This window comes from Glycine soja, chromosome 9 (genome assembly GCF_004193775.1).
Source record: "Glycine soja cultivar W05 chromosome 9, ASM419377v2, whole genome shotgun sequence".
Taxonomy (NCBI): Eukaryota; Viridiplantae; Streptophyta; class Magnoliopsida; order Fabales; family Fabaceae; genus Glycine; species Glycine soja.
In genome coordinates this window covers 21,389,535-21,414,454 of record NC_041010.1, presented here as the reverse complement: position 1 = coordinate 21,414,454, position 24,920 = coordinate 21,389,535, and the positions used below count along the sequence as shown (strand labels likewise).

The 24,920-nt window shown below is 34.6% G+C and overlaps 1 protein-coding gene across 3 annotated transcripts; it reads left to right on the top strand.

The window, feature by feature from the left end:
• Positions 1 to 3,031: 3,031 nt before the first annotated feature.
• LOC114367931 (protein PHOTOPERIOD-INDEPENDENT EARLY FLOWERING 1-like) lies at positions 3,032 to 19,509 on the top strand. Of its 3 annotated transcripts, XR_003657282.1 has the most exons (22): positions 3,032 to 3,279; positions 3,388 to 3,483; positions 5,352 to 5,432; positions 5,522 to 5,629; positions 5,791 to 5,871; positions 5,965 to 6,053; positions 6,145 to 6,278; positions 6,355 to 6,419; positions 7,266 to 7,401; positions 7,603 to 7,695; positions 7,765 to 7,838; positions 7,922 to 8,056; positions 9,188 to 9,223; positions 10,432 to 10,500; positions 10,657 to 10,719; positions 10,816 to 13,882; positions 14,309 to 14,373; positions 14,457 to 14,524; positions 16,405 to 17,170; positions 17,410 to 17,933; positions 18,140 to 18,899; positions 19,198 to 19,509. XR_003657282.1 is itself a non-coding variant. In XM_028325198.1 (21 exons), exons 2-21 carry the CDS (start codon positions 3,424 to 3,426, stop codon positions 18,573 to 18,575), a joined length of 6,129 nt encoding a protein of 2,042 aa, XP_028180999.1. In that variant the 5' UTR covers positions 3,032 to 3,279; positions 3,388 to 3,423; the 3' UTR covers positions 18,576 to 19,165. The 3 variants fall into 3 exon arrangements, 2 of the variants coding, with proteins under 2 accessions (XP_028180999.1, XP_028180998.1); XM_028325198.1 differs by lacking the exon at positions 19,198 to 19,509 and having other exon boundaries at positions 7,603 to 7,674; positions 18,140 to 19,165; XM_028325197.1 differs by lacking the exon at positions 19,198 to 19,509 and having other exon boundaries at positions 18,140 to 19,165.
• The last annotated feature ends 5,411 nt before the right edge of the window (positions 19,510 to 24,920 follow it).

The following is a 24,920-nucleotide window of genomic DNA, read 5'->3' as shown; positions in this document are numbered from 1 at the left end:
TCAAATATACCAATAAGAAATAAGAAAATATACCTAAAAATATCATCTTGACATTTAATCAAACACATAACCTGCAACCAATAAATGTCCTAATGAACATGATTAGAAAATGTGAATTATCAATCTGAATGATTTTGATTAATCAAAAATGGGGAAAAAAAGTTATCCTAAAATGCTAATTAGAAACCTGCAACCTATGTATATTACCTGTGATGAGCTTGCCAATTCGAAAATCTGCGAGCAATTTCCTTACCCTGCATCTTGTTCTGCAGACAAAATAAAACACCATTAAGGAAGGTAAAAATGTTAGAAAACTCACAAACACGTTAAAACAAAACAAAAACAAAAACTTGGCAATTAGAGGAAAGAAGAGGGGAAAGTGTGGGAGAGATCTCATTCGGAGAAACGGTGTCGTTTCGCCCACGTGGACGGTGTTGCTACCCCCCTCGTCCTACTACTGCTTGCTACCGGTAAAACCTCTTACACGGTATCGAACTGCCAGAAATAGAAATAGAAATAAAAATAAAAATAAATTAAAGAAAATAGAAAAGCGGGGTAGGATGGTACGGTCCGTTGGTTGCACTCTCTCCAGGACAGCCTTTCTACCGTTCTTCTCCTTCTATAAATAGCAGCTTCTGAGAAACAACTAATTTTTTTCTTTCTCTTTCTCTCCTTTTTGCCATTCTCTCCGCGCCTCGTTTTCCGGCGAAATCGCCGGTGAGTCACCGTCGTTTCCGCCGGACACTCTCTTCCCCCGTCGTCGTCCTCCTTCAGGTTCTCTCCCCGTTTTACATCTCAGCTACCGTTTATTTCCCTTTCGTCTTCTCAGATCTGTCTATTTTTCTGTGCAACGATCAATTGCGCTCATTCTTGCGTCGCAGCTGAATTTAACTTTCATGCGTGATTTGTTTTTTTCTCTCGCTTAGTGAATGAGGAAGAAACCCAAGAGGGTAACAAAATAGGCGGAGAAATTGTACGAAAGTGTGAAATGAAGGAATTAAAAGCTATTTTAGTAGGTTTAAGGAAAAGAAGACGTGTTGCTGTTTTGGAGAAAAAGTAAAACATGTGTTGGACAATATAGCAAATCACACATGCAATGCTACACCTGGATGTGGCAACAGACAAAAAAATGCAAAAAAATAATAAAAATGAACAGGTGTGAAGCTTTCAGCTATGGGTATTTTGACCAAAAAATCAAAATTTTGGACGGCTGTCAACCTCTCAAAATGGGTATTTCAGTATTTTCAATTTCCTTCTCTTTTATATATAGATATAGATAAACTCAAGCTATTCATTCAAGTTCATTATCACAATAATCAAAGTTACTTATTTAATTTATTCATTTTATTTAATATATTTTACGTATCATGCTCAAAATATCCAATTGTTTTTCTTAAAAAAACACGATGGCAACTTGTCATTAATAAATCCAATTTTAATTAAAAAATTGTATCAAATTAAAATAATTTAGTGTCTATTGTGTTAATTTTCAATCATTGAATATATAATATTAAAACATAAAATTAAGTTAAATTTAATTACAAATTTTATATCAAAATACATGGTATAATATTAAAAAAATAATTTTAATTGTCATGCAAATGATCTGATATTGCTCATTTTCTCTTCACTTTAATTTCAATTTTGATTTTGATAACATTATCCAAATTCTTAAAAGAAAAGTAAAACCATAAAAAAAGAAAAAATATAAAAAAGAAAAAAATAAAAGAATAAAGAGAGTGCCCTTAACGTATGGAAAAGACTTGGATGAAAGATACAAAGATTAATTTCATGACTTTTTGTTATGGGATATCTTACTTTTATAAAAGAAAAGAAAAAGAAACTAAATAACAATTTTGATGTCCTATAATTTCCGTAATTTTAGTATTTTTTATTCTAAATCAAGATATTTCATTTTTTTCATTTTTCAAAATAAATAAATTTGGTCTATTCAAAATTAAAAATTAATTTTGATGTGATATATTAAGGTTGATAGAAAGCTTATGTAGACGGTTGATATGACCTTTATTCATAAAAAGATAATAAACCACTTATACATTTACTTTGTTTAGTTAAACATATTAATATAATTTTTTTATTAGTTAAGAATTATTAATTTTTTTAAATTATCAAAATTTATAAGTTAAAAATATTTAATACATAAATATTTTTAATTTTATTTTATATCATTTTATATATTTTTATTTTGATAGTTTACATTTTTTTATTTTATCAATTTATAACTAAATTTCATAAATTAATATTTAAATCGCTTACATAATTTTTTAAATTAATTTTAATATATAGATTATTTTCACTCTAATTATTTACATAAAACTAAAAAGATTTATATATTAAATATCTTTTTAATTTATAAATATTGATAATTTGAAAAAATAATTCTTAACTAATGATATATAAAAAATAATATTAATATAATTAATTAAATAAAATAAGCATTTTATATGAATAATTTTACATAAATAATTAGAATAAAAATAATCTGTATATTATGATCAATTTAAAAATAAAATTATGTAAATAATTTCGGTATTAATTTATCAAATTTAATTATAAATTGATAAAATATGTAAACTATTTAAAATAAAAACATATAAAATGATATAAGATAAAAGTAAAAAATTTATACATTAAATTTATATTTTAATTTATAAATTTTGATAATTTAAAAACTTAATAACTTTTCAGTGATGATACATAAAAATAATATTAATGTAACTAATTAAATAAAAAACTTAGTAATTTATTGTTTTGTTTATGTATAAAGGATGTTGAATTTATATTTTAGTTGATCAACTGATATAACAATCAAAATTATTTTAGAAAATAAAAGATTAAGTATTTTTTATTTAAAAATAAAAAATTAAAATTACGCATCTAAAATTATAAGTATAACAAAATTGCAATTTAACCAATAAAAAAATGTCCTTGGGATTCTGTTCTGGGCGATAAAGCATAGAAATAACATTAACATAAAACGCTGCGTTTTAGAGAAGTCAGCTGTGAAGAAAGAAGCTACGCTGTCTACCTCGCTTCGCGTGTGCGCGCGTGGCTTGTTCTAATTTTTTCTCTCGTCTTCTCCTCTTTCTTTCTTATTCTTTCCTTCCTTTCTCTGCGTTAGGTTTTTCCATAGCTACACTCTTTACACCCTCTTTTTTCTTCTTCTCCACCGACAACACTCTTTTCTTCTCGGCCCCTATTCCCCTCATCCGATGCGAACTCCAACGATTTCCTTTCCTCAAATTCTCGCGCGATAAGGTACGGTTCCTTCCCTTCCTCGCAACGCTTTTCTCGTTTCGCCATGCATTGCCTCCGGTTATCGCCGCGAGATTTAACGGTTTTTTTTCTTTTCGCGCCGCGAAACAGATATGTTTTTCGCCTTGTGAGGTTTTGGCTACCGCGATGGCGTCCAAAGGTCCCAGGTCCAGGATTGATCACGAGAGCAGAGCCAAACGGCAGAAGGTTAGCTCGCGTTTCGCCTTCTTCGTCGTCGTTTTTTAGCGTTTCACTCTTTTTTTTTGTGTGTTCATTTTGGTGTTGAATGAAACTGTAGTTACTGGCTGAGAAATTAAAAAAAAAATGATTTATTAACAGAATTGAAGTTCTACTCAGTGTCTTCTGGCTCTTGAATGCAAAATTGTCACCTGCATATTTCAAAACTTTTTTTTTATAATTTTATTTTATTGGTTTGGCTTGTTAATTTTTGGCGTTGAATGGAACTGTAGTTACTTGTTATGATTTCTTGCTCTATTAGGGTTTGTTCCTCTTCTTGTGAGGCTTGACTTTTTTTTTGGGTCCTTTGAACGATTAGTTTTGTTTTTGGTGTGTAAAAAATAAAAGAAAGGAACTCAGATTCGGGAAAACTAGCTGCAATGTTGATGGTTGTTTTTCTGGTGAACTTAGGAGTTGAATCAAGTAAAACTAACTGAAATGGTGCTTGTGATGAATGTGAATTGGAACTGGCTTATACAAAACACATTCACGATAAAATGAGTAAAAAAGTTGAGGTGTGGTGAAGAAAATTAAGTTAGCTACCCTTTAATGTGTTAATATAGGTTGCTGGAGATTAATCCTTGGCTTCATGGATAACAAACCCATGCTTTGGTATGGGAAGACAATGTCCCTATTGTATCAAGTGAGAGCGTGAGAATTAACCTTGACTGTTTAACATTACACGGATGGTTAAGATTAGTTTTAAGTGAAACTAATCTCAATCATCCAAGTTTGTATGATTAAGATTAGCTCCTTTTAGCTCCCATGCTCTTACTTGATATGCCTCCTACACACTCATGCTAGGCTTAAGAAATTAAAACTGATTTATTACCGAAATTTGAAATTCTACCCTCTTAAATGAAAAGTTGTCACCTGCATATTTTGAGAGTTTTGAAATCAATAAACTAATATATCCTGATGCTAGAAGGCTCCTTACTATGTGAAGGTATGGTGGAGTGTCATTGCATATGCAGCCTTACAGGATGTTGTTCAATTATGACTTATGAGCATATGCTGTCTTCGATCCTTCCTGTAATGACTCATTTGTCTCTTATTCTAGTGAACATGAGTTTCCATGTTAATTTGTAACAAAAGGAGCAACTAGTTCTTGTGTCAGTTGTATTGTATTGGTAGTGTTGGATACAAACTACATGGATTAGTCAACATCATTGAGAAGTGAGATCTGTCTCAAACAAAGTTTTCAGTAAAATCATTTAGAGCAAGTTCTTTCTTTAATGGTTTGTCCTAATATTAACTTAGGTTGCTTTACTTCTCTTAATTGGACTATCTTCAATTTGATTCACTTTTATCATTGAATTCTCTATCAGTTGTATCGCATGACGCATGACCAAATAACATTAGCCAAGTGCGTAATCTTTTCCTCAATTGGTATTGCAAAATTTGTTTTGGACATTAGCCAAGTGAAATTTTATTTAAAGTAAGATTGTAAAATCATGTTATCAATTCTCAAATTATCTGAAATTTTGGTTAAATTTGGGGACTAAATATTTGACTGTTGACTTGTTTATTAACTCTCCTGGATTTTTTTGAGTTTAAAATAGGATTTTTCCTGTTTTTTCCTGTCCTTAATGGAAAGCCTCACCAAATGCTAGGTTTGAATATTGGAAGGAACATTTACATTTTTATGGGTTTAATTTGTAATTCATTTAGAGAAAAGTAGAGAGCTTTGAAAGACTAGAAGAGGATAAGAATCCTCCTAGAACAACCTGAAAGAGGAAAAATAAAATCTTCCAATGAGAATCTTTTTAATTGCTTATTTTGCAAAAAGTATTTTTCTCTTCCATTTTCTTTCTAAGTTTGACCTTTTGCTCTGTCAGGCTCTTGAAGCTCCAAGGGAGCCTCGGCGACCCAAAACTCATTGGGACCATGTCTTAGAAGAGATGGTTTGGCTATCAAAGGTATCCACTAGTTTCACCTTCAAAATCTGTAGTGTTCAATGCTACAATATTTTAATTTGTATATTTTGCTTGTGTTCTTTGTTTTGCAGGACTTTGAGTCAGAGAGGAAATGGAAATTAGCTCAGGCAAAAAAAGTAGCTTTAAGAGCCAGCAAAGGCATGTTAGATCAGGCTACAAGAGGTGAAAAAAAGATGAAGGTGCTGATCTCTCTTCTATAAATGAAAGCACTGATAACCTGCCACAGTTACCAATGTTTTTGATTGTATTATTATAAGTTACTGAAAGCATAATTCAGTGATTGTATGCTTGTTTTATTCCCCACTGTAATGTTGCGCGATGAAAGCTGTATCTTGTACAGGAAGAGGAGCAGCGGTTAAGAAAGGTTGCACTTAATATTTCTAAGGATGTCAAGAAATTCTGGACAAAAATAGAAAAGCTGGTAATTTGTTTTTACTAAATTGATTTGTTTGCTAGCATAGTTTTTGTAATTTTCATTTAATGACCTTCATTTCATCATCTATTATTGTGGTAGGTTCTTTACAAACATCAAATGGAACTCGATGAGAAGAAGAAAAAGGCACTTGACAAACAGCTTGAGTTTCTATTAGGGCAAACTGAGAGGTAGATTCCCTTTTATTTTTTTTTTCACTTATCTTTCATGGAAACTGGCAGCCACTTGACTTTGTTGAACTTATCTTTTATATATTGTTAGGTACTCAACAATGTTGGCTGAAAATCTTGGGGATCCTTATAAATCAGCAGAGAATAATTCTGCAGAGCACCGCAAGAGTATTCATTGCAAAGATGTACATGATGTTATTAATGAACCTAAGGAAGCTGATGTTGGTAGGTAGAGAGATGTATCTTTGAGGTTATAAATGGAAATCACTTCTTTTTCTAACTTAATTCAATCCAATTGTAGTGGAGTATCAATCAGATGCAGCTGACAATGATGAAGAGTATGATGTGCAATCTGATGATGAATTGGTAATTTTTTTAAATATTATTCTTTTGATTATTGCTACATAATCATAAAATTCACAGATTCTTAAGGTTTGGGCATGTTGTCTGTGAAGGCAACTTGTTACTTCCAAAAGCCTAGGTGAAGGTTGAGTTTCTACTTTTTAATATTTATTTATTTAAGATGAGATTCATGCTTTCATTATTATGGAATATATTGGAGGACATTCTGGTTCCCTATTGGTGCCGCTTGCACTCTACATGTGAAATAATAACTGGTTTTGGTAATCTGCACATTGTTTGTTTGACCGAAGTTCATATTTTCGGAATAAAAGTACTACTAGAATTCTGCTGCATGATAAGGAGAAATAAGTGTGTTTTGTCTCTCTGGGTAAGTAATAGAAGAAACAATCCGCTTGGTAGTTGTTTTGCTAAAAATGTAACTTTGGGATAGTGTGGATATGTGGGGTTCCACAAGCTCAGGTACTGTTTCATTTTCTTTGTTAAAACACCTATAAAAGAGTGTTATATTCCTATATTATTATGTTTTGTTCTTTTGTTTCTTTTAAAAAAGCACTATATCATTTGCTTTTTGCACTTTCTAATTGCCACATTGTTGACTTATTCATGTGCATACTGAATGTTTTCTATCTTTTAAAAGACATTATATGATATACATTCTGCATTTTCTTGTTGTGACTTGTGACATTGTTGAATAATCCATGTGGATTGCTGAAGTATTCTCAATAATGAGTTTCATTTGAATGTTGAACAACTCTGTTTTTGATCTGATTATTTCTTGTGGCGTTCTAATGGGTGAAGATTGGTTCAAAAACATATATGGACTTATGTTAATGATGGTACTGTTTCCAGGAGGATGATGAGCGAACAATTGAGCAAGATGAGGCTCTTATAACTAAAGAAGAAAGGCAAGAGGAATTGGCTGCTTTGCGTGATGAAATGGATCTTCCGATTCAGGAGTTACTTAAACGTTATGCTGGGGAGAAAGGTGAGATTTATTTATTTTTTAATATTCTTTAGATTAAAAGAGAGAGAGGCAGTTTTATTATACCAAGTTACCAACCATCCTCTTTTTTGTTTTCTGGAATTTTGAGTTCTCTATTTCTCATAAGCTTGACCTTAATACTTCTATTGTGATTGCCTTAATAAACTATTGGAGCATTTATGCCACTGTTTATTTTACAATTAGGAGAATCGGTAATGAAAGGAAGTAGTCCAGAGCATAGTGAAGATGGTGGGAAAATAGTTAGAGCTGGTGATGGTAAGAAAGGACTAGGATCAGGTATGGGCACCTTTTGTTTTGCTCAAGTTATACTTGTTTCTGACATAGAGCGTGGTTAATATATTGCAGAAAACAGAGATGATCTTTTATCTGTCAGCAAAGTTGACACAAGCAACTCCAGCATGGTCTCTGGTCGACGTTGTGTAAGTTGTATGTGTTTTAGTTTTACCACTTTGAATAGCAGAGTGTTTAAGGACTTAGTGTAATGCCTACTTTTTAATAACAGGATGAAAGTAATGGTGATGTTGCTACACCAACAAACAATCTATCTCAATGTGAGGATGGTCAATCTGAAAATCTAAAAGAGACTCCCAGTGAGACAGCCAATGAAGATTTTGCATATGATTTTACCGATGAAGAGGTGATAATGTGCTTAATTTTTTTTAGACAAACATGTATCCATTATAATTAATTGCCCACACAGTAAGGGATCCACAGATCTGGCTTATATGTGACACATCTTCATAAGTGATAAAGTGACGCAGCAATTGTGATGTAGAATTATCCATCAGACAATGTAAGAGTGCACTTGTTTGATGACTTACTATATGTTCACTTCATCTCCCCTTTCTCTTCATCTTCTCCCTTCACTCTCCTGCAACACCACAATTTTTGAAAAAAAAAACGACTTTCCAAAATGAAGATGTTCATCTAAATATAAGATACTCCTCGAGTCCTTTGGGCACCATTAGATAATAAGTGTAGATAAACTTTTCACTGCTGTAAGGCAGAAAAAATGTTCATTTTTAATGCTAAATCGCCATAGAATGAAAATGAATTCATGATTCGTCATCTTTGGAAACTGACCTAACCCTCAAATTGTAGTTCTGAAAACTTGATTTAGAAATATCAAGTCCATGTCCTGGGATTGAGTCTAGAGTTTAGATGCTAGCAGACTCTGTTTGGGACTTTGAGGTAATGATTCATTAGCAATCTGAATAACCTTGACATGGTTGGGAAGGATTCAACCATGTGCCCATGATGGTGGAGATCTGATAGTGATCCGTGGTTTTGCATGCAACAAAAATAAATGATATAATATATTAATATATGCCGAAAATCTAGCATGGAATAATACAAATCACTGGAGAACTAGCTTGATCCCCCAGTTGGATATGGCTATGAGCAAGTTACTGTTCATCTTCATCCTAATTTGAAGATTCAGCTTAATTATAGTCTTAGTGTAAGATTGTAGAATTGGTGATTTCTAAGTAATGAATTAGGTAGTTTTGGTGGACATGCGACATCCATGAGGGAGAGAGGTAGTTTTGGATATCAAGACAGAGGGGACTTATGACAAATAAAACTCTTGGGATAATATTAAGGGGTGACCTTAGAGAGGACAAGTGCTCTGAAATTTTCCAACAAATTATGCTTTTTGGGATAATCACTCTTTCTGCTTTTTCCTTGATTGCACCTTTTTTATCCAACAAATGTTCAATTTTTAATTCCTTTTGCCGTGTTCCTGACATCTGCTCTGGAATATTGTCAGGAAGATGGTGACTTTTTGCTTGTCACAGAAGATAAGGTAATATTATGTTTGAGGATATAAATAATTCCCATTTTTTAGTTTGTTTCAATTGGTTTTACTTTTGATCATCAATGAGGTAGGTAGGTGTGGCTGGTAGTTTATGTTTTCTGTTATCTCCATGCCAGTTGTGTGTATTTGGCCCCTATATTATATCTGTTGCAGATGTTGCATGTCTAAAATGTTCTAAGAGTTTGCAAAGCGACCACAATATTTTGTTCTTTCAGATGTATACTTTGCTTTCCCCATGGTGACATTGACATATTGTATGAAGTTGTGAATGGTGTAAGGCTACTGGCATCTACATGTTCTGTTCCCCTAACAACATAAATGAAAAAAAAAAAACTTGCACATAAATTAAAATAGGGTGCATTTTAAGATAGTTGCACATACATAATCTTTGAAGTGCTATATGGGTGATAAACTATAGCCAATGCTGTTACAATTGAAATCATAAATGAGGCTCCTTTGGTGGATACAAATTATCAATTAGTTTTTATTGGTTGACTTATAATCTTGGAGATGCTTCCTAATTGTTGTGGACCTCACTACCTCAGCAAGGTCTCTGAGCCAGTAATCAAGTGCTATTCCCAAGTCAAATAGCTGATTCGTCTTTGCAGTTATCCTAATTGCTATTTGTTCTGATTCACATTTTCTTTTTCTCAAGTTTGATCAGTGCAAATGCCCAGCTTAGCTTTGTTGTAATTTCCAGTTTGAACATTATGACAAAATGGTCAAACATCAAATATAACATTTTCAGTTGAGGGGCTGACTATAGCATGGCTGAAGCTCTATGGAGGGATTTTTCCCCCCTTTTTGTGTGTTGTAGTTTCTGTTAGCATGTGCAATTTATGTATCAAGCCTTTGCTCATGGAGAGAAGTGCAGTTTAGCTAGTAGTTGAATGACTAGATATGAAGTGATCTGCTGGTAGACCAAGCCTTGCTGTATAGGTTTCAAAATCCAAATGTAGTATATGATAAGGTTTTGCTATTCAGAACTCTAGTATCCTTCCATAATAATCAAAGTATTTTTGAAGTCAATAATTTGTTGGATATAACTTATTGGATTGGATTTTATAGTACAGAAGTTTTTGACATTGTTGGTTGAATCAATTGTTTAACTCTTTTGAAGGTTTTGCTTATATATTTTGTTTTCACTTCTTGGCTGTTGTTGCCTTCCATTTTTTTAACTTCTTTAAAATGATCAGGATGATGAAACAACCTTATCTGAGGAGGAAAAAATGGAAAGAGTTGATACAATTGATCCCAAGGATGAGGTTAAGAGCTAATCTGCCTATCTTTCTCCCAAATTATTTCTGAATAATAATATAGAATTTTGGAATTTTTCCCCATAAACGTTGATCCAGTCTGCTTGGTTTATATATATATATATACTGGTAAGTTACTCTTCATGACAAAATTGTTATTTGCAGATTGCATTATTACAAAAGGAGAGTGACATGCCTGTCGAGGAACTGCTTGCAAGATATAAAAGGGTAAGCGGTTTTCACCTGCAGTTGTTACTTATGGCTTGATTCATCGGTACTAAAACATTGATTTTATTTCTGCACCCTCCCCCTTATGTTTGTTAGGACCCAAGTGACGATGAAGATGGGGAATATGAATCTGATTATGCTTCTGCTTTATCAGAGAAACATTCGGATTCTCCAGTCCATCAAGATGCTGGGCAGAAGGATCCTGCCATTCCTATGGATGAAGATATCAAGTCTGGTGAGCACCTGGCTGCCACCATACAGTTCCAGGAAGAACAGAGGGAATCACCTCGTGAAAATTTGGAAAAAAGAGAAAGTGAGGATATAATTGCTGATGCAGCTGCTGCTGCAAGATCAGCACAACCCACCGGAAACACCTTCTCCACAACTAATGTGCGTACAAAGTTCCCTTTTCTACTCAAGTACTCTCTTCGTGAGTATCAACATATTGGATTGGATTGGCTTGTCACGATGTATGAAAAAAGACTCAATGGAATTTTGGCAGATGAAATGGGGCTTGGAAAAACAATTATGACTATTTCTTTGCTTGCACATCTTGCTTGTGATAAAGGGATTTGGGGCCCACATTTAATTGTGGTACCAACTAGTGTAATGCTTAACTGGGAGACTGAATTTCTGAAATGGTGTCCTGCCTTTAAAATTTTGACTTATTTTGGAAGTGCAAAGGAGCGAAAACTTAAAAGGCAAGGATGGTTAAAACCTAACTCCTTTCATGTATGCATAACAACTTATAGATTAGTTATTCAGGACTCCAAAGTTTTCAAGCGCAAAAAGTGGAAATACTTGATCTTAGATGAAGCTCATCTCATTAAAAACTGGAAGTCACAAAGGTGGCAGACACTCTTGAATTTCAATTCAAAACGACGAATTCTCTTGACTGGTACGCCACTACAGAATGATCTCATGGAACTGTGGTCTCTCATGCATTTCTTAATGCCCCATGTTTTCCAGTCACATCAAGAGTTTAAGGATTGGTTTAGTAATCCTATATCAGGGATGGTAGATGGAGAAGAAAAAATTAATAAGGAGGTTGTTGATCGCCTTCATAATGTACTTCGTCCATTCTTACTCCGTCGACTTAAGCGAGATGTGGAGAAGCAACTTCCAATGAAGCACGAACATGTCATATACTGTAGACTATCAAAGAGGCAACGGAATTTGTATGAAGATTTCATTGCTAGTTCAGAGACCCAAGCCACTCTTGCAAGTGCCAATTTTTTTGGGATGATTAGTATTATCATGCAACTTCGTAAGGTTTGCAATCATCCCGACCTATTTGAGGGTCGTCCTATTGTCAGTTCTTTTGATATGTGTGGTATTGATATTCAGTTAAGTTCTTCTGTTTGCTCCATACTTTTGCCTAGTCCCTTTTCAACAGTGGACCTAAGAGGTTTGGGTCTTTTATTCACTCATCTTGACAGCATGGCTGCTTGGGAAAGTGATGAAGTACAAACTATTGAGACCCCTGCGACTTTAATCATGGAACGTACTGATATGACCGAACTAGAAGTAATTCGGCCACAGAAATGTCAAAAAAAGTTGCAAGGAACAAACATTTTTGAAGAAATCCAACGGGCAATCTGGGAAGAGAGGCTAAAAGAGGCCAAGGAACGTGCAGCAGCTATTGCATGGTGGAATTCCTTGAGATGTAAAAGAAGACCCATCTACTCGACAACTCTAAGGGATCTTGTTACCTTAAGACATCCTGTATATGATATTCATCAGGTTAAAGCAGACCCTGTTTCATACTTGTACTCATCAAAGCTAGCTGACATTGTTCTCTCCCCGGTTGAACGATTTCAGAAGATGACTGATGTGGTTGAGAGCTTCATGTTTTCAATTCCAGCTGCTCGGGCACCCTCTCCTGTTTGCTGGTGCAGTACAAGTGAGACAAATGTGTTTCTGCACCCATCTTACAAGCAGAAATGCTCTGAAGTTCTGTTACCGCTACTAGCACCAATCAGGCCTGCAATTGTCCGCCGGCAAGTGTATTTCCCCGATAGGCGTCTTATACAATTTGACTGTGGGAAACTGCAGGAACTAGCAATTTTGTTGAGGAAATTAAAATCAGAAGGTCACCGAGCTCTGATATTCACCCAGATGACAAAGATGCTTGACATATTAGAGGCATTCATTAATTTGTATGGGTATACATACATGCGCTTAGATGGATCAACCCAGCCGGAGGAGAGACAGACCTTAATGCAGCGCTTTAACACAAATCCCAAATATTTTCTTTTCATCTTGTCAACCCGTAGTGGGGGTGTTGGTATCAATCTAGTTGGAGCTGACACAGTTATTTTTTATGATAGTGACTGGAATCCTGCTATGGATCAACAGGCTCAAGATCGGTGCCACAGAATTGGTCAGACACGTGAAGTTCATATCTATAGATTGATTAGTGAAAGCACCATTGAGGAGAATATTTTGAAGAAAGCAAATCAGAAGCGTGCACTTGATAATCTAGTTATACAAAGTGGGGGTTATAATACCGAGTTCTTCAAGAAGCTCGATCCTATGGAACTATTTTCAGGTCATAGAACACTTTCAATAAAAAATATTGTGAAGGAAAAAGACCAGAACAATGGGGAAGTTTCTGTAACTAATGATGATGTTGAGGCTGCATTAAAATGTGTAGAAGATGAAGCAGATTATATGGCATTGAAGAAAGTTGAACTGGAAGAGGCTGTGGACAATCAGGAGTTTACAGAAGAAGCCATTGGGAGACTTGAAGAGGATGAATATGTAAATGAGGATGATGACACTGCAGAATTAGGTGAATCTGTTTCGAATTTAAATAAAGAGAATGTGTTAATGTTAAACGGAACTGATCATAAGGAAGATAGACCGACACACTCTGTTCCTGTCAAAGAAGATGATCCTGACATGTTGGCTGATGTCAAACAGATGGCTGCAGCTGCAGCTGCAGCTGGACAAGCTATCTCAGCATTTGAGAATGAGCTACGCCCTATTGATCAATATGCCATTCGTTTCCTGGAACTGTGGGATCCAATTATAGATAAAACAGCCTTGGAATCTGAAGTCAGGATTGAGGACACAGAATGGGAGTTGGATCGCATTGAAAAGTACAAGGAGGAGATGGAAGCCGAAATTGATGAAGATGAGGAACCTCTTGTATATGAAAGTATGCACCACATTACTCCCTTTGCTTCATAACATTTGAAATTGTCGCTATTCATGTTTATAAATGTTAAAGTGGTTGTCATTATATTAGACCTCATGAAAGTGTGATTAACCATGACTCTATCCAAATAACTTGTCTCTAGCATAGTTTAGTATGTCTGAGAAATTATAAGCATGCTATAAAATAACTTGTAGTTTGTGTTCCTTCGTATGTTCATTGCACCTGAAACCATTTGTAATTGTGTAATAATTATTCTTGCTGGCATATGGTTATCCTTTTTCATTGATTTTTGGTGCTTGCAGTGTTTGGTATATTTTATTGACTCGTTCAGCAGATGGTTTGTTACAAATAGTGATTTACAAAGATGTTTAGTTTGTATGCATGACATAATTGTAAGATTGAACACTTTCTTGGTCTGGATTATAGGCTGGGATGCTGATTATGCAACTACGGCATATCGACAGCATGTAGAGGCCTTGGCTCAACATCAGGTGTGTTGGATGAACTTTGTTTTTTTCTTTTGTTAATCTCATTTAGGAATGATTATTAATGTTTACTTTTTGTTTTCTTGTAGTTAATGGAGGAACTCGAATATGAAGCTAGGCAGAAAGAAGCTGAGGAAGAAACCTGTGATTCTAAAAAGTATGCCAGCACTGAACTTTCATCGTCTCCTTCCCATCATTTGCCTTCAAAAAAGAATATCTAATATCCATACTAAAACAGTTTTTTTGCACTTTTTAACTGTAGTATTCTTCTACAAACCATAGTAGTTAATTGTGCACAATAGTGACGCGATTGCGTCATTTTGTTGCGTTGCGGCACCCTGCTGCTCCTCCAAGGGCCATTGTGTCGCACCTGGCCATTGTGGCTGGAGGGACGCTTTTTTCTGGCCAAAATCACGGAAAATGGAAGCCGGAGCGAGGAAATCGCGCCACACTAAAGATCTACAGCTTCTATTCACTGTGCCATTTCATGGCTGTACTTGCTGCTAGTGTGTCAGAGAAGAGAGATGGCCCATTCACAATCCCCTATCTTTAAATGGGACACAAATCGTGTTTGGACTTGGACAGTCAGTTTTAACATCACCATTTGGACCATCACTGGACCCTAATTCATACTAGAGTAACTTGACTTTCTTATCTCTTTTAGTCAAAATTTACAAAATCAAAAATCAAAATTCAATTATGTTAGGACCTCGGTATTGGACTCTAGCCCAATATGGAGAGTGTATTCCAGAAGGAATAGAAAGGGGAACAAAGGATAATTGCTGAGCTGGCAGAGAGAGAAATTGAGTAGTGTGTTGGTTGTGAGGGGAATTCGGTTATAAGAGGGGTTTGTCATGAGTTAGTTATGGGCAGAGAGCATTTGTGCCTCTGAGAGCTGAGCTCTTGGCAGTAGGAATTGTGATTCCTCTGTATTTCCTTTTATGCATTCTTAGTACATCATATTTCATCAGTAGTATTTGTTTGACACTACCGTTTCTCTTATATGTGATTGTGGTTTCTAACAAGTTATAGACGCACTATAATAAAGTTTATTTTCCAATCAAAATTTAAATAAAGATATTTCCTAATCAAGATATTTTAGAAACAAAAATAAAAATATTTTTAACTAAGATATTTTAAAATTTCAGGTTTAATTTAATAAAAGAAAATCTTAATAATAGAACTTATCATGTATTGTTTAGTTTCTAATAAAAAATATTTAATTGCTAGTTCAGTAGTATGGAAACCTTACCATAATTCTTAACGGAGTCCAGAAGAATGGAAACCTTACCATGTCCCTCAACGTTTTAATAGAAGCCTTATTTAAGGCTCCTTCACACTCCTTATTGAAATTAAGGGGTGCTTCTTCTTCTATACTTGGCTGGCCTCTTAGAATTTGGGTTTAGGGCCTAACTCTACCCCACAAACTGGCTCAGCTTGTAAGGTGAGGACTGCCTAAGCTTTGTAAGCTATATTCAAGCCATATATCTTATTTGATGTGAGACTAAACCACCACTCTTGAGGCTGGAATTAATGCAGCCCCCAAAGTGGCCCCAACTAAGATGGGCTAGGGGTGACCACAATTTAGGCAGCTTTCCAAAAATCTCTTTTATATATCAATTTATGTTTAATACCTTTTTATCATAAAATCTATCATTAAAATTTTAAAATCTGTTATAATTTTTCAAATACTATTATTTAATTAATATATGACAATCTTAATAGCATTATATTTATTATAAATTTTAATATTATTCTACTATAATATAATATTAAAATAGTGGCCATCCTGCTATCTGTTATGGTGTTTTTGGTGGTGGCCGCTCTGCTCCGCGCTGCTATCTGCTATTAACTACTATGCTACAAACTACGCTTTCTGTGGTGGTTGAGGTTTTGGTATTAATCCTTGCTTAGAAAATCTGCTTTGTTTTAATTGTCTCTTCTACGCTTTAACTAGTAAAGAGTTTGAAATACATGGAAAGTTTTACATTGAAATAAGTAAATACCTGAGAATGCTATATCTTCTTTTTTCTGCAGGACTCCAACACCAGGAGATTCGAAGCCCAAATCTAAAAAGAAACCCAAGAAGGCAAAGTTCAAATCTCTAAAGAAAGGTTCTTTAACCTCTGGCTTGAGACCTGTGAAAGAAGAGTCACAAGCACAGCCTATGAACATAGATGATGAGAATGTCCCTGGTCTAGATTTTCAGTCTCCAAATTCAACCATGCAGAAAAAACGTAAGAAATCTAAATTAACAACTGATGGTGAAGAAGAAAAGAGACTTAAGAAGTCCAAAAAGTCCAAGAGGGATTCTCCTGACATTTATGCTTCCGATTTGGAATCCAACTCATTAGTTGTGCAGGATGAACATGCAGAATCAAAGACTTGTGAAAGTCTGGTTGATTTAGAACAGAAAACAGCAAGCAGGAGTAAGATGGGAGGAAAAATATCCATCACTCCTATCCCTTTAAAACAGGTCTGGATGATAAAACCAGAAAAATTGAAAAAGGGAAATCATTGGTCCAAAGATTGTATTCCACCAGCTGATTTTTGGCTGCCTCAGGAGGATGCAATATTATGTGCTGTTGTTCATGAATATGGTCCTAACTGGAGTTTGGTTAGTGAAACACTTTATGGCATGAGTGGTGGTGGGTCATACAGGGGAAGATATCGTCATCCTGTCCAATGCTGTGAGAGGTTCAGAGAACTATTCCAAAAGTATGTCTTGCTGTCAATGGACAATGCAAATCATGAGAAGATCAACAGTCCGGGCTCTGGAAAGGCTCTGCTTAAAGTTACAGAGGTTAGACGGGCAATGTTAAGTTTTAACATGTCTAATTTATCTCCTCAATATTTTTTCTTTGCATGTCGTGGTGACCTCATCTATACAATTTCATTTCATTTGGAGTGGATTTCAACTTTTATTTGCTATTTATGATTTAGAAAATATTTGACCATTCCTATTAGGCATTAGTTATCCCAAAATTGATAATTGCAATAGAGAAACCTTTGTTTCCCCTCATATCTAATCTCTTTTGGCAGGATAACATTCGGATGCTGTTAGATGTTGCTTCTGAGCAGGTAAATAGGGAGTTACTGCTGCAGAAGCATTTTTTTGCATTGCTTTCATCTGTCTGGAAAGTGGCATCACACGTTGACCACAGGCGAAATCCATCACCCTCCTGTAATGGTCTCTATTTCGATCAGAGTTTCTATACTTCCATTGGCCAGCCTTCACAAAATTCCTTGAAGAAATCCTCTGAAAGGATGGCATTTGCAAATTTGGCCCCGAGCAAGAATTTAGTAGCAGCTGCACTTGATGATATCACAACTAGGCAAGTGAATGACAAAGTCATTCTGTCTAACCAAGGGGAAGACATGCCAGTGAGTGCAGATCAGCTGGATATAACACTGGAGTTTGCAAAAGAGGATAGCGACGTCCTATCTTCATTTCCATCTGTTATAAATTTATCAATACATGGGACTGAACCAACACCATCTTTAAATAAGCTAACAGGAGAAGATGATCTTAAAGTTGGTTTGTTCATTGCTGAGAATCGTTTCAGGTATGGCTGAATATAGGTTTTAGTTCATGGTTTGACTTGTGAATGAAATTTCTGGTAATTTGTTTTTTATTTTGTTTTTTTGTGTCTGCTTAAATAAGGGGGCAAGCGTTTGATATAACTGTTACAATCACTATACGAACATTTTTTTCTTGGTTACTGTTGGAAAGCTGCTTATGATGTTTTCTCCTTTTTCCCCCACCCCTCAGGGAGGCTGCAAGAGTTTGTGGAGAAGACAGCTCTGGATGGGCATCATCTGCATTCCCAACCAACGATACAAGGTCTCGACCTGGATCCAGGTTACAATCCTCCGGAAAGCGGAAGTCTTCTGTATCTGACTCTTCTAAGCCTTCTAGGTCAAAGTCCAAAAAAGCTTCAATGGATCGTAGTGAAATGCATCCCTATCAGGCTGACTCAATATTCCAGTCAATGCCATCACTTAAAGATCTGAAAATTGATCTCACTTCATTAACTACTGATGAAGTTGGAATTGATGGTATGGATAGCATTTTCTCCTTTGACTTGAATGGGGAAAGTTCATTGGAAATGGAGAGTGTTGGAATGATCCCACATGATTATGTTGCTGGTTTAATCTCAGACCTTGATGATAGTACAGCATTCCCTGAATATACTGACATTAGATAAGGATGAAATCAAGCCTGAAATGCAGTTTTGAAATGACCTTTGGCTTACCAAGTGGCATACTCTTGGCAAGTTAGTCTTGATCAGTTCATGAATTGCTGTTGGCTTACAATTGGAAATGCATTCTTGCAGTTCGCTCCTTGGCATGCCATTTTTGGATATACAGACAAAACATTTCAAAGGCTAGCCTGCTGAAGGTTTCGATATGAAAATATAGAGATGTAGAACGCTGTCAATGATTTAATTTCTTACTTGGAATTATGTATTGGCTTGGTGGTTCAGCTCGAATTTTGACAGCGCCATTCTTCCATAGATCAGTGCTGATTGGTAAGAAGCCCTTCATTTTCTCTTCCCTCTAATGGTGCACATGGATTTGCCTTGGATGTTTTGCATGCTCACGTACATATGTTTTTAGCTGAGGCATGCCTAGGGTTTAGTTCTTTAACTTGCAACATTTTGTTATGCCAACAGAACAATTTAGTCCTTTAGTGGCTAGTTCATTAGTCCCATTCATTTAGAACAACACTTCACATGATTTAACATGAGTTTTACACCATCTATAAGCTCAGTCTAATATATTATATATTTTAGAATGATGTTTCCCTTTATTTTTTTCCGGTTCAAGGAACGATGATAAGTGATTATAACATCCCCAATCTGCAAGCCAAGTTGCCCAATCTGTGTTTCAAACCATATGTTTCGCTTTTTATGTGATAAGTCCTCACGACCTGAATTTGTCGGAACCATTTTCTAATGCAAATAGCATTTTTTGAATAGCAGACAAGTCACGAGTTTATGTAATCCATTGTCCACTGGGGTGAACTGATTTGTTAATATCATAGCAACAAAGTTAGCTTAATACAACTCTTATGATGCATTATTTCTTTTTTCAATTTATAACCAGTAATTCATTTATAATGCTGTAACTAAAAAAAAATGATCAAATTGGCTTCACAAGTTACAACACATTTTTATGGCTCATCAATCATGATTTTTATTTTTAAATTTTGTGCAATCTTGGTTCTTTTTATCATATGCAACGTTTGCTTGTCTAAAGAACCATTTCTTTCTCTGAATGTTGTCTCAAAGTTGTTTGTCCGCGAAACATTGTATGGAATAATTGTTCGAGATACGCACAACCTGTGGAAAAGATGCTCTAAATTCTCGAAATATATCGGAGCTGCTATTCGAACATAATGAATTTTACGTTTTTACCACGTCATTCTGAATTTTCCAAATATTATACATTATAAAATTCTAAACATAGTTCAATCTGTTACGAAGTGTTTGCAGTTTGCACCGAAAATTCTTAAATTGTATTATGCTATTTAAGCTTCATGAATATTGAAAGTTGAAAATTATTTATAGGTGAAATTATTAAGGAAATAAAAGTATTCACGGGAAAGAAAGTAAGCGTCATGTATAAACAATTGTATTTTAAAAACTTATTTAGAATATTTTAATTCGAGGAATTATATTTAGATGACGTTCATGCACGTTTTTTAGGGCATTGACAAGAATTTTGAAAACATCCAATCACACTTGAATAACTCAGACGGGACTAGTCAAACTTTTAAATGTTTGCTTCATTCATTTGACACCTTGTGTGCGCTTGAAATTAAACATTATGGCGTGGGTTGAAATAGAAGATTAAAATGAAGAAGAACCATTACTTCGGTGGATCATTTGATAGGTGGTCCATTATAAACCATAAATTCTGGTTATTGGATTATTATCATGTTAATAGATATATTTTACATATATCACACCAGATTATTCTTCTCCTGTGTAATCCTGCTGCCGACGACCACCTTGTCGGGAGACGATTTCCTGGGACTGTGCAGCTTCCACTCCCTTGCCGGAAAAAACACGCTTCCGATCTACTCTAGACACAGTTGCTTGATCAGAGAAATCATAATGTCGTATACTCAGTTCTCCTTTCGTTTCAATCTCTCTTCTCCAGCAAGTGAGTGAAAAGAGAGTATCTTGAACCAATTTTTTTTTATAAAAAAAAGGAAACGAGGGGAAGAACGAAATTGACAAACCCAAAACCTACGAATTCCAATCTAGTAAATCTTGCTGTCATTTTTTAACAGCAAGGTGGAACACATTTGCTGCAACTGGAACTGCAAATTATTTCTCTCATTCCATTTTTAGTTTTGCAGATATCGTTGGTTTGAATCGTGTTTTGGCTTTTCTCCTTTTCAGAGGAGAATCTGAGGGTGTGGTAGGTAGTTGGTTGTTGGATCTGATGAAGTTCAGGTTATAGATGTTACATTGTTCCAATTATTTTGATAGCCTTGTAAAATTGCCTGCGATAGTGATGTAGAAGGTGAAAATACACTTCAACCATCGAAGAGGTTGCAATGGCCACTTACTGGTGTGTTGCAGTGGCAATCTTGTACAGAGGATGTATGGTATAAAGATAGGGACTGGATGAATCTAACGGTAATTAAAAAATGGGGCCCTATAAATCTCCTGTGAAGTGGTCTGTGCTAGCTTCCGCCTTGAACAATTATTAACATATTTTATAGAACGAGTTTGAAGATGACAGATTCAATTTTTTTTCTTCAAATATTTAATATGTAATATATATATATATATATATATATATATATATATATATATATATATATATATATATATATATTTCTTTTTTTTTTATCGTCAAGTAAAATTATTAATCTTTAGTAATTAGATGTAATAATGTTATATGATTGATTCACTAAGAGGTCACTCATTTCATCCCTAAATTTGTTATGGTGTAAGAGTGAGCCTAATTTAAAGATGAAAACGAAAAAATAGAAATAATTTTTTTTAATTAAAATAAAGTGTAGAAGGTGTGAGACCCACATGAGCTTCATACAATTTTTTCTATTTCTCTCCTCTCCCACTCAATCAAGCACACCCTAAAATACAATATCACAACAATATTATACAATAATGTTAAATAAATATGTAATTTCTTGTCATATAATTATGAAACTACTAAGAGTTATTCAAATAAATATTTGAACCAACCTATCAGATCAACACATTTTGTTTGGGCATCTTGTTGGAGTTAAATGTGAATTATTTGTCATCTATTTTTTTTTTCTATTCACACCACCTCTATCTCTGTCTCTTTTTCATTTCCCCTAAAAATATCCCTAACAAATGCTGATTTTTGAAATTTAATATATCGAGTTCTTATGTATTGTCAATTTAAATGTTTTTATATCATGAATTAATGAGAAATCTTTCTCTGACTTTAAGATAATTGTTGTAAAAATTAATAAACTTATCATATATGATTGTGTAAAAAAATTACATCGTGGGTACATATATTATTTATTTTGCACTTACAATTTCTACGATTTCTTAAGATTTCACATGACCTTTTGCTTCTTTTTTTTTTTAATGTTTATAACAACTCTTCTAAGAATTTATAATGTAATTTGTTTCTTAGGTAATGTAGGATGTTAGTGTAATATATAACAGATGCCAATGTAGCCTATTTTAAACATTAAAGAGAATTGGTGTAGGGGTAAATGGTCTTACTCCTTTATGAATCAAATGAGAAATTCAATGATAGGTAATTAAAATATGTTGCATTCAGTCTTTTATTTTGTATAACCAGGTTTACATTATTTATTATGATCCATATTGATGGAGGAAATTGACTAGTCATTTAAGATACCCAACCTAGTGACGCAACCATTTATTAAGCATAAACTCCCTGACATGAAGTACTACTAACACTCAAATCTTTTGTGCAATCCTTCCTAATTAAAGAAGATAAAGTTAAAAAGTGGAGCACATGTAGCATTGATGGTTTAAAAAAGATATTATAAAAGAAGTATCCTAAAAATGAGATTCTGGTTTAAATCTAACATGTCCAAACTTGCAATAGAAAATGCAGAGATGACAATAGGATAGCCTAGTACTTTATCCCTTTTTATGGTAGGCTTATTGTTGTCATCAACAAAATGAATCAAAGCGGTGCTTTTGCATTTAGGGCACTTGTGGTTATCCTTATTGACCATCACATACATAAGGCAACAAAGGAACCTACTAGCACCATGGAAATGACTTCAGGGTTACTGGAGTATTCGAGGTTGTTGTTGTTGTTGTTGCCATCTTGGTGTATGATCAAATGCTTATCACTAGGACAAAAACTATAGCTTATAATCAAGGTTCAACACTTTCTACTTAAGAGCGTAATAGCCCAATCGTCATAAGTCGATTGTAACTTGACCCACTTGGGCCTCCGCCATGGGACAATTGATGCCACAACCCGACAAACAATCTCCCTCTCAGCAATTGCCCCGCTGGGAATCAAACTTGTGACCTTGGCTCTGATACCAACTGAAATAACAATAAAAACACTAAAAGAGAGGAGGGGGTTGAATAGTGTGTATATCAAAGATATAAACTTTTGTAATATTAAAGCGAATATCAATAGTGATATATATGTGTGTGCATGCGTGTGCGCACGTGTGTATGTAGCAAGTCGTCCACTGAAGATAAAGTAGATATTTGATTAAGATCAATATGGTCGTCCAATGACTTGATAAAAGAGAGAGTTCTTAAAACAATTTTTCAAATAAACACTTGGTGTTAAAAAGGTGATAGAAACTGCTATAAGAATGCTCAATAAACCGTTATGGAGAGAAGTAGAAACACTTGGTTTATACTGGTTCACTCAACTTGAGCTATGCTCAGTTCTACTTTATTCACTAGCAAAGAGTTTCACTAATAAAAACTTGATTACAAAACAAGTATTCTAATTTGTCACTCCTAGTTTTACAAGTATTCCTAATTCCACTTTTGGCACTTTCTTAGACTTCTCCTGAATTTAAGAAACCCAAGTAATGTTTAATACTAAGCCACTCCTGGCTTTCATAAACAAAATTTTGGATGAATACAAGTATTATGTAACACTCAATGAGTGAATAAACAATTAAGCTCAAATATAGAATAACTTTGCTTAGCAAATAGTAAACAAATGAAAATTGTATATCATTCGTCTAGTGATTTTAACAAAGTTTTGCTTCTGATATTTTCTTGCTCTCTTGTAAGATTTTTTGTCAATTGCTTCCTGGATGGAGACAACATTTTATAACTTCAGTGAAGAATTCATTATGGGATCAACGTCGATTCCTTGAAAGGACTATTGTCTCACAGTGAAGGATATGACGACATGTCATGTTTGATTGGAAAGGAATGAACCATAGTACAAATAGCGTCATGTGCTTCTTGTCTTTAGCAAAAGTGACCTTTAAGAGAATATTCCATGAAAACCTTTTATACTTTTCTATATTGTGTTTTTCTTAAATTCAAACATTAGCAATTCAAAATAAAGAGAGGCAAATTGAATTTGTTACTGGTTTTCACAAGGGTGGACGCTGTCTGATTTTACATGTTGGACGCTAGATAAAATAAAGCATTCTCTCTTGGATTGTGGACAATACAAAATATTTTCAAGTCCTATAACATATTGATCCTGTTCACTTGTCAAAAACTCATTAGAACATCAATAATTTATACTTATTATTATTTATCAAACTTTAAGGTGGATGAGACAAATGGTCGTCCAGACCTAACAATCTCCCCATTTTTTATGATGACAAACAATATAAATTTTGATTTAAAAATAATTAGATTTTTAAGAGAATGAAATGAATGTAATGCAGTTAAACTCCCCCTGAGTTCGATCATGGCGAGAATATGACAGATGAATTATATATGACATATGTGGTAGCAAAATAATAACAGTTAACAAATAAATAAAGAGAAAGCATATGAAAAATACTCCAAAACCTCTTATTTAAAACTGTTAGCTCTTTTACAATCAAAATTCCTATTTCTCCCCCTTTTGTCACAAGCAAAAGTTGGGTTTGAAGATAGAAATATTGAAGAACATCATAGTTAGTCCTGAGCAAACGGTGGTAGTGTAGGTTGAGAAGGTGGTGGTGAAGATGGAGGAGGTGGTGGTGTTGGGGCTAAGGTTAGTGGTGGAGGCTCAAGAGACGCAGGTGCAGGTGGTGGTTAAGGTATTGGTGCAGATGCAGCAACAACTCCAAGCATGGGCATCTGAACTTGTTGAATGTTTTGGAGAAGAATGACACCAAGATTGGAGAACTGAGTGGTGATTGCATTCTGCATGGAGAGCCTGAATTGCTCATTCTCTTGATGTTGTCATTTGGCAAAGGTTTCCATGGCTTGCCCTATCATATCTTGCACTTGATCCCTGGTAATAGTGGTAGGTTGTGCATAGTTAAGAGGAATGAGGCCTGAATTGGTGAAGTAGACAATGACAACATCAAGTTCGTCCTTGTCTCTAGACGTAGCCTTATTTGAAGTTGT